Source organism: Lepidothrix coronata, unplaced genomic scaffold (genome assembly GCF_001604755.1).
Source record: "Lepidothrix coronata isolate B3197 unplaced genomic scaffold, Lepidothrix_coronata-1.0 Scaffold20, whole genome shotgun sequence".
NCBI lineage: Eukaryota > Metazoa > Chordata > Aves > Passeriformes > Pipridae > Lepidothrix > Lepidothrix coronata.
In genome coordinates, this window is record NW_016690200.1 from 137,960 (window position 1) to 154,624 (window position 16,665).

General features: G+C 36.8%; 1 protein-coding gene across 1 annotated transcript in view; it reads right to left on the reverse strand.

Annotated features, from left to right (window-relative positions):
- The window catches only part of LOC108493831 (protein piccolo-like), a gene marked incomplete at its 3' end in the record, with an annotated part of 160,942 nt that overhangs the window by 129,389 nt on the left and 14,888 nt on the right, over positions 1-16,665 (reverse strand). The window contains 1 exon segment of the mRNA XM_017807715.1: positions 12,017-13,408. Coding sequence (XP_017663204.1) covers positions 12,017-13,408 — 1,392 coding nt within the window.

Below are 16,665 nucleotides of genomic sequence, written 5' to 3' on the forward strand. Positions count from 1 at the left end.
TCCTAAGCATATATATCCTGTATGCTGATGAAGACACAAACATTACCCCCTGGTTTCTGTTATAATTATAATATATCAATAATTATTTGCTACTAATTATGAATAAGTGAAAAAGTGGAATTTATAACATCTGCTCTAGTAGAATTTCATTCTAGTGATAATGCATCAATTCTGATGCCATAGCCCTAGATCTAAAAGGCAAATGATTACTTATTTTTGAATTGCAAGTTTAGATCAAAAAAATATAGATTATAAGCTTGCAGAGAATTATTAATTTTATATGGACAAGTCATCCAAACAAAACATTATTAAGAGCATGAAACACCTCATAAATCTTATTAGAACATCGGGATTAACTGTTTTCACATTCATAAAGGTTCAGAAAATAGATAATTACTGAACAAATTTTCATTTCAGCATACTTCAAAGCCCTGTAAATTACAAGGTGTTTTTAAAGCCTCATACTTTACAAAATGCATATACTGATTCAAGATGCAAAACCAGAAGTTAAGCAACTGGAAAACCAGTTACTAACTAATGAAGTTACCTAATTAACCCTGCATTTCTTTGTCCCTCACTGCCTCAGAATAAAAAGAGACACTTAAAAAATGAAAGTCTTTAATGTTTAAGATCACAAGAAGGAGCCCCATAGTTAATAAAAGAAAATAGCATAATTTCAAATATAAACAACACCTCTTTCAGTAGATGTGGAAAGGAGGTTGATTTATGAGGAGGTGAAAGTAGAAAGTGGCATTTAGGTGACCAGGTTCCATACATACAGACCAGGTGCAAAATTCAGTTCCTGGAATATCATATGAAATTTTAGCTTGGATCCTTTCCTGACCATTCCTTCTCTCCAAAACTGTATCTATACCTTTTACTGTTGAACTTGTTAACATAACTTGGAGAAGTCAATATACACCTGCCATGGAGATGATCTGCTAGGATATGTATTTTGTAGAGATATCACAGTAATTTGAAACCTGCACTTTATACCTTTGACCAGAATCATGGTCTGTGTAAAGTTCTCTGTTTTACAGTGACTAATGGTCAGTTTAGAGTTAGTATTCCTTAGAGTGGACAGATCAGGGTTTCCTCTGGACCCCATCACCTTCAAAAATGTCTATAAGTTGTGTTTACAGCAAAGTCCTTCACCTCACCTGCTGGCACGTGTGTTCTGTGCCCTTGAGCATGGTATGAAAACAAGGGGAATAAATAATCAGGCAGAAGACATGCTTGAATACTTGCAACGTCCTGTGTTGTGTTAGTTAAGAGCATCGCTAGCAGGTCTAGGGAGGTGATTATTCCCCTGTACTCAGTCATGGTGGGAGAGCGCTTTGTCCAGTTCTTGGCTCCCCAATAAAATAAAGACATAGAAATACTGGAGCAAGTCCAGCAAAGAGTCATGAAGATGGTTAGGAGACTGGAGTATCACTCACACAAGGAGAAGCTGAGAGACCTGGAACTGGTAAAAAGGAGAAAAGAAGGCTCAGGAAGGTCATGTCAATGTATGTGAGTGAAAAGAAGATAAAGTCAGTCTTCTCAATGGTGTCCAATGAATGGACAAAAATTCAGATGAGCATAAATTCAAATATTAGGCATTTCATTCATTCATTTAAGTTCATTTGAATTCAATTCATCATTCAAATAACTATTCATTTAAGAAAATACTAAAGAAAAAAATAAGGAAGGTGTCTAAAGAAGTTGTAGACTCTCAATGTCTGGAACCACTCAAATCCTAACTGGCCTTAAGAAACCTTCTTCAATTGACCCTGATTTGGGTTGATCAAGATGATCTACTCTGATTTATAGGTGGATGGAGCTTCACCCTGCCCAATACAGGTGCTAAAGACATATAGATACTTAAAACATAAAATATATCTTCATTTCATCCTGGAAAGAACAAGGTGCAAACTCAAATGTGCCTAAGGAACTCAGCAGGGAAAGTGCATCATGCCTCAGACCAATGCCTGGAACAAGCCAATTCACCATATAGAAATGTATTAAAGTTGAAACTTTCTTGATTCCAGTTACCAATAGCATACAGAAGAAAGGAAAAGGAGGGAAGAGTAAGAATTTAACTGAAGCCTCTAATTATGTCTGTACCTAATTATAACACATTGTGGATTCAAACATAAGTTCCTCTAGCTACATTGCACATTGCAACGTTGACCAGATTTGTTGTTTGAAGGGCGACAGAGTGCTAACACAATCCTTACAGGTCTGAAGAAGAACCTGCCCAGCTAAAGTATTTAAAAGGATGCCAAATCAAATGAGAGATTATGTTTTGATCAGGACATCCTTCTGCTGACAGCTGATATAGAAGAAAAATAGCAGCACTCTTTCCCTTTAGAGGTCTGGGATAACAGTGTAATCGAGTCCCACCTATACTGGGCACATGACTTTAAAAATTCACTACACAGCACAATACAAGTGTTCTTGGCTCAAACAAAACAGCAGCGCATTGTAGGTCAACACAAAGGTGCACCTACAGAAGCCTGCGAAAGAGGTGGTTCTGTTTGACTTGCTCTTTAATGAGTACAAAGCCTACACTTTCCTAGTCTTGCAAATATCATACCAGCACATAAACATTCAGCCACCTCAGGTAGATACAAAATGATACTTTTTAAAAAAACAATCTAACCACAATTTTGTTTTATTCAAAGTTCTTGCCTTTCTATAACTAAAATTAAATATTGCAAAAATGCAAATGCTTTTAGAGATAGTGCTGAAACTTTAATCCAATGTCCAGCTCTGACTGTAAAATAAAATAGAAAACAACTCTGTTACAAAACACTAAAAAAACAGTAGCTAGAAGGTAGAAGATATTGAAACTTTAGTGGTTTATCCAATTTCAATGTAAAATTGACTTCTGAGCAAACAAAATCTTTAGGGCACATTTCATTAAGAAAACATTTAAGAAATAACAAGTATTTCAAATATTTGTTCAAAAATAACAAGTATTTTTTCCACTGTAATTCCAAACCAAGAACAGAGCACCTGAAGGTGCCCAGGCTGGTTTTGATGTACAATGTCAGTTCGATGTTTCAGTGAAAATTCCCACTGAATTTCTGTGAAGAAATAATATTTATACAGACATTTAAGGGTGATTTGGGGGAGGGTAGGGAATAGGAACAGGTGTATCTGACACCTTTTCCAGAAAATAAGGATCTTAATATCATGCTCTAAATGTACAAAAAGATAGTTACTAACTAATACCCTGAAGACAGTAGCTATGAGTTTGTCAGCATTCAGAAAGAAATGCAATGTCTTTATATTTTCATCTTATATAAAAGGGAATATACAAAACTTAAGATCAATTACAGAAGTGACACCTCAAAAAAAATTCAGATATTTGTATTGACAACTACTGATGAGGGTCAGAGTTATGTTATCATCTTCAGTGTATTACTGTATTTGCAAATTTTTGCAAGTATGATAATGCCATTGTAAAACAAACAAACAAACCACAACAATATATTACTTATGGATATGTCAGGAAAATGTTCAGAAATCTCAATTTTTTTTTTTAAATATTATCACCTGCAGGTTTTAGCATAATTATTCAGGTAACCACTAGACACAAAATCTTCTCAAAGAAGTAGCTACATGCATTAAAACAGTATATTGAAGGATAAAATTTCCTATGTTCAATTTTTAATCTCTGTACATTACAACTGGACCATTTCCAATGTGAAGGCTGTCTGCTAAGGAAAAAAAGGAAAAAAATAAAAAAAAAGTGAAAAGAAAACCCAACAAAAGCAAACCCAGAAGATTCCTAACCTAGAAATACCAAAAACAGAAGACCACCAGATGGTCTTTCAAGTCTTGTCCTTAGAAGCCTAAGTTACCTCACTGTCTGAGTAATTTCATTAACCTCCAAAACACAGATGGAAAACTAATGCACCTCATCATTCTTCTCAGTGAGTGTTCTGGTCTGATACAGCTGACTGGCTTTTACTTTCCTTCTAGTGATGCAAAATTTTTTTTTTCACCCCAACTCAACAGCATTTTGTGCAAAATTCAGCAGCTAATCCCCCTCTTCAACATCAGTCTGTGACCTCCTGTTTCAAATGCTGCTAGACAGCATCTCCAGCAGCTTACTGGCATAAATCTAATCACCTTTCCACAACTATATAATGGCTTAGGTTCCCCTCAGCCTCCATCCTTCCTCTTAGTAATACTGGAGAAATCAATTTAATAGATAAATAACAATAAATCTAAAGCCAGGGTTGTTCTCATTCTGGTCCATTGAACTATATAAATTTCAGAAATATTAAAAATAACTACTGGCCACTGTCTCTTTAAATGAATCTTCCATTACTCAGGCAGAAATATTGCTGCATAGAATACAAACAGAAATCAGGGAAGTGTCCCACCTTGGTCACTTTTTTTCTTTCTTTACATCTTAGGGTTTAATTATTTTTACTGCTGGTCACACCTCGTGCAAGCAGTCAAAATTAATTACACTTGTGCAATCCCATTAAGTCTAAAATCACCCCATAGCAGTGGCAAACAAGTGATTTTTAGACTTTGTGCAGAACGTTGACCTTTCTTTACTAACATACTGTCATGGTGTGACGAACATTCAGCTTTTGGTCAGCAAAAACATGACATGAAATTTTCAACATAACAGGAATTGGAACTTAACTGCTTTAACAACATGAACAGCTTTGTTCTGCAAGAAGTGAGATCACAAAATGTTTGCAAATGTTTAAATTGACAGGATATGTCAATTTATATTTCAGTATCTATATGTCTTTTCAGAATTTTATTTTTACAATATTTATCTGTCCTATTATAGTCAATTACATTAACAACTATCCAGGGAAAAATATCCTGTTTTCAGATAGATAAAATCCTCAGATATTTTTCAAAATACTCTTACAGCATTTGTTCCTTGAAAGAACATCAGCTCTTCATATTTCTGGACTATTAAAAAAAGAGTCATTTGAAGGTCCCTCCATAGGTAATTATCAGAAGATAATCAACATAGGGTTTTATAAGAACTCTATGTAAGGGTTCTTATAAAAAAGTAAATGCTTTCTATTTTTATGATCACACAAGTTATGACAGTGTCTGCACATATAATTAATGTGACCTGATAGCATGCAACACCTTACTAAGATATCTTACCTGGGTACCAAAAAAAAAAATTGAGGCACTTAACATCTATAAGATTTTATCTCTTTGCTTAAGAAAATCTGGAAATGAGTCATTGGGTCTTATATTGAAATTAACTAAATCTCAAACCAATATTTAGAGTCTCTAAATTAAGCTTTTTTGTTTGTCAATAAAACATGGACAAAAATATATTATTCTGTAATACAAAAGAAAAGCATGAAATACCTTTATCTCAAACAAATAAAAGTCTCTTCAAATTACTATTATAAAGTTGTAGAAAAATTCAAACAACACAAGCTTAGCTTTCAGAAGACTTCTTTCTCATTTAATAATGGGACACCAACCAAATTTCTAATGAAGTAACGGAGAAGAAAATCACCTGGCTCAAGGCCAGGTCAGTAATTTTCCTGATAATCTGTTTAAGATTTGTGACTCTAGCTTGACTCTCTCTAATACTAGTCTATAAACTATCTGCAGAAGAAAAAAGGAAGCCACACACCAGAATCATAACTGGAAGCTCTGCATTAACTGCTCACCAAAGCATTTTATCTTTCAAAAATGCAAAAACATCTAAAGATGGAATAAATGTATATAGGTAAAGAAGTCATTGCATATGAATTCGAAAAATAGCCAGCTAGACAGGAGCTGTGTGTGCCAGCAGCAGTGCTGCAGTAAACATCCCTTTGGATTTCACACCATCAGTGGCCATTACCAACATTAATAAAAGCCATCTGGCCTTAAATGTCTTTAATGTCTTTATGTCTATCTCTCATTGTTGGTTTCAACAGAGTTCTTCACTCAGAGAGGTAATTTGGAAACTTTTAGGGACTAGAATAAAGAAAACAAATAGCAGGCAATTAATCATGGTAATAGTGCTTCCAAAGGTCACCCTATTACTTTGAGCAATGATACCAATCTTTACTCCTCAAATTTAATTCCAGGGGGGAAAAAAAACCCTAATCTTGTCATCATAAATACTGAAAAGAAAAATTAACAAGAGTGCAATCTTGTAACTAATGTTTTGATTTGCAACCTCATGAATCTAAGAAGCCTTGTTTTCAAATACTATCCCAATATCATCATGTTCAGAAGTGACCATCAAAACCTGACTGCCAAAAAATGAAACTGCATCAGTGTATAACTGGCTCTGGACCAAGTAGCCCTACTGAAATGCAGGACACCTGTTCAGAGAAACTTGTGAGAAAGTACAGATGTTTTAATTTCTCTCTACAGTGATGGGGAATTCAAACAGAACCATCACAGGACATCTATTAAATATTTGGATGCAGTGGCTCACTCTTGATTTCATTTCCTCCATTGAAACTCAGAGTGTAAGCTCGTGGAGTTTCAGAGGAAACTGGGAGACAAGAAGCTTGGCTGTAGCAACCCAGTAACAGCCCTGAACTGAGGATGGGAGTGCTGAAGTCACATCTATTTGCAGATCTTTATTTTGTATGTCATATTAGTGGAGAACAAATAAACTTAGCAAACTGCCACCACATCGTACTTGACCATGAGCAGGTTTTGTTATTATTATTAAGTAAAGTAGCTGTAGCTGATCTGTTTAATGCCAAGCAGAATTGCCTTTGGGTGAACTATTCTCAAAGACACACCAAACTCAGACCCCAAAAGAGGTTTCACCTCATGTCTGGACTCCAAAGAGGTTTAAACAGGAGCTGGACGCTGGTCAAAAGGAACAGATCAAGTCACGTGCAGGAGGCAGAAGTTCAGGCCTCTGGAAAATGATCAGTCAAAGCTGGATTTTTTGCAACATAGCTTTAGCTGAGGCATAAGAGAAGGACAGAAGCTCCTAATATACTTAAAAAGTATTGTGGACAAATTAAGTCTGTTTTTAAGTATTGAAATACTTCTGCAAATACGAATATCAGAAATCTAACTCTGTTAATGAAACGTAAGCTCTTCAGCCTTATTTAAAAAGTGAATTTGGGAATTATTTTTTTTTTAAATATATTTCTCTATGTTCAATTTTGACTATATCATTCATCAAAGTGTCATTCCATATTAGCCCTTCCATTCTGTATATACGCAGTATATGTGCTTTACAGGAAAAGTGGAAGAGGCGAGTCATTCTGCTGTAAAAAAATATTTCCACTTAATTTTTTTTCTATTATGCATATTGAATTAGTTTAACAGGAGAAGGGTACCTCATTTGAAGTTAAATTAATTTCATTCTGACAGTCAAGAAATACAGTGGAGTTTTTATCATCTAACATACACTCTGTTTTTCAATGCCAGATTTTATCTTTCAAAATAATAATTAGCAGTAGTTTTAACATGTTCTCAATTATAAAGAATTATCATTTAAAGGAAAAATTTCCATACATTTTAGGGAGTACATTGAGTTAGCCTATTATGTTCTGTTTTATTTAGCCACTGTAATTAAACAGTAATAGCATTCATTTTCTTACAATCAAAATTTTAAAAGGATCTTTAAAGGGAGAGAAAGAAGCAGAGAAGATAAATTATGCAATTGAAAGGAGTGGTTGTTTTTCTCTTGGTATCTTTAGCGCAAATTCTTCTTCACTGTGTTTCCCAGACACCATCTGTTTCCAAAACAACTCATCACCAAACATAAGAGAGAAGATAGAAATTTCTAATAGAAGTTAAACCTGCCAATTTGCAGAGTGATCTGAGCTTTTTAAATAGGAAATACATGACACTACAGAGTTGTTAATTAATTAAAGATAGGCAATGTGTGTCACCTCAAATGATGCAGTACACCATTTCAGGGATTTTCAATACAATAATAGATGGATTATTACTTTATAAAGTCGCTGCACACTTCCTTTAAGAAGTCCAGGGCACATTTGGTCATTCAATAGCAGGGTTTGATTCACTTAGCATAGGTTTGGGGTTTCTTTCAATTACTCTCTCAAACCCTACTTATAAAGCTTGAAAAATGGGTCACACTTGCTCAGGGCCTCACTCCATTTGCAATTACATATCAGTGAGATTTTGGAAAAACAGAAACTAGGAGAGTTATTTACATCAGGGACTCATCTGAAAAAAGATTATGATGATATAAGAATACGGATTGCACAGGAACCATCAAGTTTTATAGATTCCTGTGGTCGTATCCATCCATGTCAAACAATTTCATACAGACTATATTTGATATAATAAATAAGAAACATCACTCCAAAATTGTTTATATTATCTATTATGATTGTATCTTTTTCAAAAAAATCCTTAGCAAGTCAGAGATTTTATGTCTTTTCTGCCCTTCCCCAGTCATCCCTGTCCTTCTCCATCGTTCAAAACAATTCTCTCCTTTCTGTAGCCCCAGTAATTTATTTCACACATGGAACATTCTTAACTTCAGAGTACCTTTCCAGATAATTTTATAGCTATCAGTAGACTAAAAGGTGCTTCTGTTATTCCCTTGGCAGTTCTATTATATTAAATCCGTTAGCACACTCACATATACACACATCACATTTTCAGCTCTTTTTGTTCATAACATGTGACTCTGTTAAGATGGTATCTTTTCATGTTGCACATACAGATTCTAAAAATCTGGATAGCTTATTTTTTCATAGCTTAGTTTTTTATTTTTTTTTAATTATTATTATTTTATTACTGCATTAATTTATCACAGGTTCTAAACTCCTGACCCTGTTACCTCAACATACTTAATTACATTACAGGCAACCATCTCCACTTCTGTTCAATATTCTGAACAGCTTCACTGAGTTTTAAATGCACAAAATGGTCGTTGCCACACATTTCATTTCTGGCTTCAGCATTTGCGATCTTGTGCTTTGTTACTAAAAATAGAGCTGCTTCCAACTACCTGAGCTGGAAAGCTAATTACAGAGCTGGTAAACAGTACTCCTCCCCATTGAGCAAATGGCAGAATAAGGAGTCTGCTAATGCACTAGGGCTCCCATGGTCCTGTGGGTCTTTGAAATCTATCAAGTGTCATTTATTTAATCATCTGTGGCTGTTTGCATCATGGATAAATTACCATTTAAGTAAATAACTGTTTGACTGTTGAATCAACAAATCATGGAGAAAAAGAACAATCAGCCCAATTTAGAAAAAAGTATCGTAGCCTAATTCTCTGCTTGCACAGAGTAGAACAATTTCACTGAAGTAAATAGCATATTGTTGATTTTGACTAGGTGAGAGTCTAGTTCTTATTTCCTGCAGTAGCGAGGTTATTAGAGGACTGACTGCAGCAGCTTAAAGACTTTTTTGAAAGTTATTTCTGTCATACACAGGCAAGAACAAACAACTGCCACTGCAAGAAAGCACTTTATTCCCTTAAAAATACCCATCCCTGTCTGCAGTACAGCAGCACATTGACTGGAAGAAATTCTCTGCTGAGAGATCTTAAGGTAGAAGTGCCCATGGGGTTTAGATGCTCCTCTGCATTTGGCAATGATTTCCCTGTTCCATGGGACTGATCCTTACCATGTAGCCCAATACAAGCTTTGTTAGCCACAAGGGTTCAACCACCACTCAGTCAGTAAAACTCAACTCATTTTCAGCCATTACTGGGGCAACAACATGTAGATAATACATAAGCAACTATTAAAATAGCTGTGATACAGCTGTAGCCCCAAAGTAAAACTAACATATCCATTATGTTTGTTCATCCAAAATCCCTTCTGGGGCCAAGAGGGCATGTAGCTTCTGGAATTATATTTTTATCTTTGAATGCAGCATATAGGAATAAAAGAATTAGGTAGAAAACCACCAGTAAGAACAATTTTAAAAAGCCTTTCTATTTCTCCTTCCTAACCCCCAAAGAAATAGAGACAAGTAAATAAAACCTCCAAGACTGTACTCAACAGACAGAAGAATTTGGTGGAGGAAAGGAGTATGCAAGTGAGCATAAACTGCTGGCTTGTCATCATGTTTCTGTCAAGTAAGAGGTATCCAGGGCATCCAGGGACAGAATTGCTATCTGAGGGTAAACATTATTTACACAGCTCATTTGGGAGAGGAGAGGATGAGCTCCCTCTTCTGTCTCCAATCTTTATGAAAAGGAAAGTTGGGAAGTGTTCAGTTAAACTAACCACCTCCTGTTGTAAAGGAAAAGTAGGCTGCCATTTTTTAGCAAAACTGATTGGAAAAAAAAAAAAGGCAAGACAGAAAATGGGGACAGAGGTGGAACTGTGTAGTATAAGGAAGAAGAAAATGCAAGCAGAAACAAAGAAGAGAAAAAGAAAAGGGTAAGGAAGTCAGACTAAAGAAAATCAATCGTATTTCAAGCTCTGCGTATCACAAAGCGGAAACGAGAAAATTTTCTAACAGTAACAGTGATGGAAAAAAGGAAACAGAGCATCAGCCTTCTCATCTTAAACAGAAGAAATCCAGGGAACATGACTGCACACCACAAAGCAGTGTCACACCATCACACCTAAGTCAACTCTGAAGAAGTCAAGTCATGCATTGGAACTTTCATAGTTGTCATTTGAGCACAGTGTTTCACCAGAACTGACACATCTCATTTCCGTGGTACTCAGTGTATGCACACCAGAATGCCTCTGAGGAAAGTCATACGCATTTTTAACATTTAAACACACCAAACACATTAAGTGTGCGTGTGTTTGTATGCACACAGCTGGACACACAGTGTGTGTTTGATGGTGTTCAGTGCATAAACATTAAAAATCAATTGAATCCTGACTTTCAATCACTGATCAATCTTCCTGTGTTTTCAGACCTTTCCTTCTGACCTAAATGACCACAAAGCTATTAGACAACATATTCATATATTTGATAAAATGTGCTTATTATAGCAGGACAAAGGACTTTCAAATGATAGTATATTCAAGGAAATAATCCACAACAAAGGGCATATGCAAACAACATAAGCAATATTTTCCCTGCAACCTGATATTTCTTCCAACATTTTTTCTCACCTTTAGTCAGAGATGCTGTAATCTTTAACCCTGGGAACAATTTTTCATTTATTCATTCAGATATCAAAGACAGAACATTGACAGCTACTGTCTTCATGTGCTGCACAGACCAACTTACACATTTAAATTACCCACAAGAATTTATAGGTGGTTTGCTTCTGTTGAATTAAATTTGCCAAATTGATAGGGCAAGTAAGATATGCTTCCACCTTTCCATTAAGGTAGTATAAAGTTTTCAATCCCCTTCTCAAAAAAAAATTAGAAGGGGAAAGGAAGAGGATAAAAATATAGAATGTGAAGAAACTGTTGACAATAAGTTGTGCAATTCTTTGAAATATAAGTTGCTTTCTCTGCCAATCATGGAAAAAGCACTTTCAAACTCACACTGCTTAATGATGAAGTAACTTTGTGAACCTTGCATTGTTGCACCGAAAAAACCACACAGGTATCACTCGAACTTCAATCTTCTTAATGAGTATATCAGTATATGCAGAGTCCAGAGCCAGAATGAGATTAATGGAATAAATTTAGGGATATATTAAGCAAGAGGGAAGGGCAATAGTTAAGCATTAACATGTTCCTTCATTCAGTAATTCTGTGTATCAGAGGCACGGGTTAGAGAAGCACACATTACCAGACAACACTGAAGCATATGAAAAAGAACTTTATCCCATAAGAGACTGAAAGGACAGTAGTTTGCTGTGTCATAGTAGCACTACTTTCTAAAGAGCTCATAACCATATCTGCTTATGTCTCAACACTCTAGCAACCACCTATACCACACTCCCTTAATATGCTGAAAATTCATTGGAAGTACTATCCAACAACTGACCAAATTTCATACAACATAGATACTTAATTTTAAAAGCCCTCTGATGATGAAATGCTCCAATTTTTCTTGACAATTCAACAGCTAAAAGTCAGCTACAGGCTGGTCTCCACAGCACAGGGAGGCTGCAGGTAAGAATACAGGGTAAATACAGACTCCATTGCCTTACCTCAGCTATGTGCGGCATCGGGTTAAATCCACAGAGATTGCACACAACTTTCTTGCACTCTGTGCAGGTATTAAAGTTGGGAGGATCCTTAGAACCAATATTTAGTCCAGTTTTACAAAGGGGACAAGATACTTCAGGTTGGCTGGCTTTCTCTGGTTCCGACAGCCCAGGAGGTTTTTTAGCTTCAGCAGCCTGAGGCTTGCTATCTTTTGCCAAACCAGGTTTCTTCTCTAAATCAGATCCTTTAGTTGTTAAAACACTATCTGCTTTTGATGGCTCCGGTTTCTCGGTTGTAAGAGGCTTGGCTTCTTTTTTTGCAGGAATAGCTTTTGGAAGAGGCTGAGCCTGACCAGCCTCTTTGGGGGCTGCCTGAGGGGCTGGAGGCTGAGGTGGAGGCTGGGGCTGCTTTGTTGCAGGAGCAGGTGCAGGTGGAGCTGATGTCTGAGACCCCGGCTGACCCGCTGTGGAAATTAAATTTGAGGCCTGGCTGAAGATTGAAGCTCCAAAGCCAAAGAGTTTCCCAGTAACTGTTTCTTGTGGTGTTGTAGGCTGAGGCTTAGGGGCATCGGTGATGCCTCCTAGATTAAGGCTGAAACGCCTTGATTGCTCTGGAGTTTTCTGAGGCAGTTGCTGTGCTGGCACTGGCTTGGGTCCTGCCCCTGCTTGTGGGCCCTTGGGAGCTGGTTTGCTATCAGGCTTTGGGGCTGGTTTTGTTGGTAACTTTTTAGGGTCATCTTTTGTTTGTGTTGGCTCAACAGGCTTTTGAGTTTTAGCATCTGGTATAGTCACAGGCTGAGACGCAAGCTTGGGGTCTGACTTCTGCCGAGACACCTGTGGAACAGGTTTGGAATCTGGCTTATCCTCAGCTGCATGTGTGTCCTGTGAAGGCTTGGCAGGCTCTGGCTTTGGGGAATCTGTCACTTTCTGTTGAGTTGGTGGCGGTTTGGGACCTGCCAAGTCCTGTTTCTGCCCTGGTGCTGCAGAAGTAGGCACAGTGTCTGCCACAGGCTTCTCTCCACTGGGTTGTTTTTGCTTATCCTCAGCCTGCGTTGGCTTGACCTGATCAGACTTTGGAGTAGCATCTATTTTCTGAGATGTCTCAGTGGGCTCTGGGTGGGGTTGTTTCGGTTTTACAGGGGGAGACCCAGGCAAGGACGGTTGCTTTTTCTGTGGCAGGGTTTTTTTAGATTCTGCTGTCTGTGAAGGATCAGGTTTGGGAGAAACATCTTTCTTTTGAACTGGCTGTGGCTGGGGGGATGGTTTAGCTGTTGAAGGTGGAATGGGTGTCTTCTGTTTGGGTGGAGGTGGCTGTGGCCCAGGACCATGACCTGGTGCTAGGTCACCCCCTAATGCTCTTTGCATCTGGCAGTTTAAACAGAGCCATTCACTAATCTGAAAAAAAAAATAAATAAAGGTATTATAATTAGGATAAGACAAAGTTAATAAAATTAATACAATAAAAGGCTATTCCAACGTATGCCTTCTTGCAGTTTTTCAGACTTCTGTGTGAAAAGGGAGAAATATTATCACTAATAAAGTTTGCAGTTAACATGCCCAACTGATTATTTTCATTCTCCTCCACATTCCTGTGAGTCAAACTATCACTGATCCCATGATTCTAATGCCTTCACATTCAGTTTACACACATATGAATACTGGAGGATAAAAACTCAGCAGAATGAAAAAAATGCATTGGAATTTCATAGGACCTAGCAGTGATTCATTTACAGCAACGATTTGCCAGAATAATGGCAAATACTGCTAAAATAGTTTAACACATCAAGCCTGCCGAGAGAAAACAATAATCAGAATTAAAACACAGAAAATGCATAATTATCTTTAAGTATGCATCTATTGAGGTCAGCTTATGCTTTTCATAATGGTTTAAATTACAGAGCACAGGTACTGGCAGTAATATGTATCCAATGAATTAGGCACAGAGGTGTGTTAATGGGCATCATGTATTACCTAGATTTATGCTTTACCACCAATTTCAGAGGCAAGCCTTCATCTGGAATCAGTGACAAGCTTTGCCTAAGTTCTGATGGTATTTCAAGAGCCTTAATCAGGCTTCCCAAAACACCTTTGTTATTAGAAGTAGTTACTAGGGTAATTTGTCTACTGTACTGTGCCTCATGCAATGGGCCCCTCTTTTCACGCAGAGGAGAAGGAATAAGACAAATAATGTATTTACCCATGTTTGTCCTCAGTTATGGTATCTCTCAACTTCAAAACATTTTTTCTCCTTCCTAAGCAGTATTACATGAGAGGGAAACCATATATTCTAATCAGAGAAAAAAACAGCTTCACAATCTGAGGAAGGATCAAACTGGTTAAACCAACATGTTGGTCATGTGCTATTTTCCACATTTTCCATAACCAGCAGAAACATTATAGGGAGCAAAAATGCCATTCTCCTATTCTTTAGTCAGTGTATGAAACACAGGGTACCAGCTACAGCATTTGCAGGCACCACAGCAACAGAGGGAACTGCAATTAGGAGAACACAGAACATAGGTCTCTTTTCCCTTAAGGGTGAAGATTTCTGGATGCTGTTTCTCAGTCAGGTCTCGATTATTTTAGAGGTCTCCTATAAAATAAACCATTCTGTGATACTATGAAATCTCCACCATACATCATAGGACAAATCTGGAGGTACTACATGCAAAGAAAGATTTTGTCTGTGTAATATCAGAGTTCACTGGAAGGAAAGAGCTCTGATGTCATGGACTAAGGCAATGAATTCATTATTTGGGTGTGCTTTGCCAGTCTTTTATTTTTCCAGCAGCAAAAATTTAAAGAGAACAGTTAGATGCAGCTCCCTAAAACAGTTATTTCAATTATTCTGATAAACATGGTATATACACACACTCTGGAATATAAGCTCACTATTACTAAAAGCTTCACAAAGAAATGACAAATTTTGGCCCCAGCTGTAAGTTCACAGTAATCAAGTCACCATTAGTAATAAGGCTGCTTTATGTTCCATTTTCAGTGTAATTTTTTTAGACTGTTTAAACAATTTTCTCATCTACTCACAAAACCCATATAGCAAGTGACTGTTAAAAAGTGAAAACAACTGAAACAAAACTGGAACACATGTTTAAGCTCTACCTTGAATTATGAAAGGAATTAAATTCAGACCTGCACAGAGGACCTGAGCAAGGATTAAATTAACTTAACTCCCATTTTGTTTGATTAGTGATCAATTCCCCTACTTGATTTCAGATATTAGTAGTATAATTTAATTAGATACATACTAATACCATTTCTGGATGAATTCTTAGGGGTTTTCTAGAACATTTAAGTGTAATCAAAGATCAGGCTGTGACAGTTGTCTGGCTGTGGCAAAGATTTTTTATATTAGGGAGGTGAGCTCCCTTCAACAGTGGAGAAAGACAGGATCCTGTGAGGAGCTTATAATGGGCCTAAGCAAGGAATGGCTTTTTCTCCAATCCACAGAACTTCTACAGATATTTGAACAATGCACTTTCCATCATGATTCACTGTTCTTTCTTCTTGTTGATGTGAAACCATGGCAGTAACAGGTGCCTACCTGCTCTCAGTCTAAATCTAAATTTAAGTCATTACAACACCTGTAAGGCCTCAAATGAAGTACCTGTAGGGTTGAGTGGGGCTACCAAATGTTTGAATGATCCTTATGTTTAAGGCATCCAGATTCCAATTTCATTTATAAGCATTTAGGCTTGTCTTCAACATGTAGCTGGTGCAGTCTGATGCTGTTACCTAATTGAAGTCGAAACCTTAACCCTCAGCCACTATTTTTTCCTATATATATGTGTATGTATATATAAATATATATATATATATATATATACACATACACATATATGTGCATCCTTGGTATGAAACTGAAGCCTTTAAAACCAAAATGAATTTGCTACTCCTACAGCTGAACTTCAAAATGGAAAATGTAGGAAGTTTTACTTCATTGTATTATTTCTTAAATCTTTCTGGTTTAAACATAAAATTCCTCCCATGCATTTTAGTGGGAGGAATTAAGTGCCAAAACCCTCAAGTCATTATGGATTACACACCTCATCTTTAAACAAATACAAAACTGCACAAACTATAGGCCTGTGATTGGAACTGCAGGAGTTCAAAATAAAGTGTGCTACATGATACAGTTTTCTAGCAAAGACCCACCTGCAATTACAGAGATTTTCTGCAAGTTTTAACAGGAGCAGACTTCTGTTAAATAAGATGCTTTTACTCATTATTGCTGCTGTAGATAACTAAAAAAAATGCTGCTGTAGATAACAAAAAACCAAATGTTTCTCTAGCCCTAAAGGTGTTCCTGGGCAGCAGTTCTGCAACTGCAGTTGGGAGCACCAAATGAATTTACTCAGTATTTTAGTAACAACATCAATGGAGAATTATTTGAAGAAAAATTATAGCACCGTATTCCATAGATTATGAATGCACAAAGAAAGGCAAGCTAATAGTTGACACCAATAACAAACATGAGCTTCAATTCCATTCTTCTCCCTATCCCAAACAAACCCAACACAACTGAAGGCCATTCAGTGCCTATTCCTTTCTGCAAAAGGGTTCAGATTTGTTCTAACTGCAGAAACCCTATTCCTGCAGATGATGTAGGGGAGGAAGAGAATCCATCTTGATTCTAA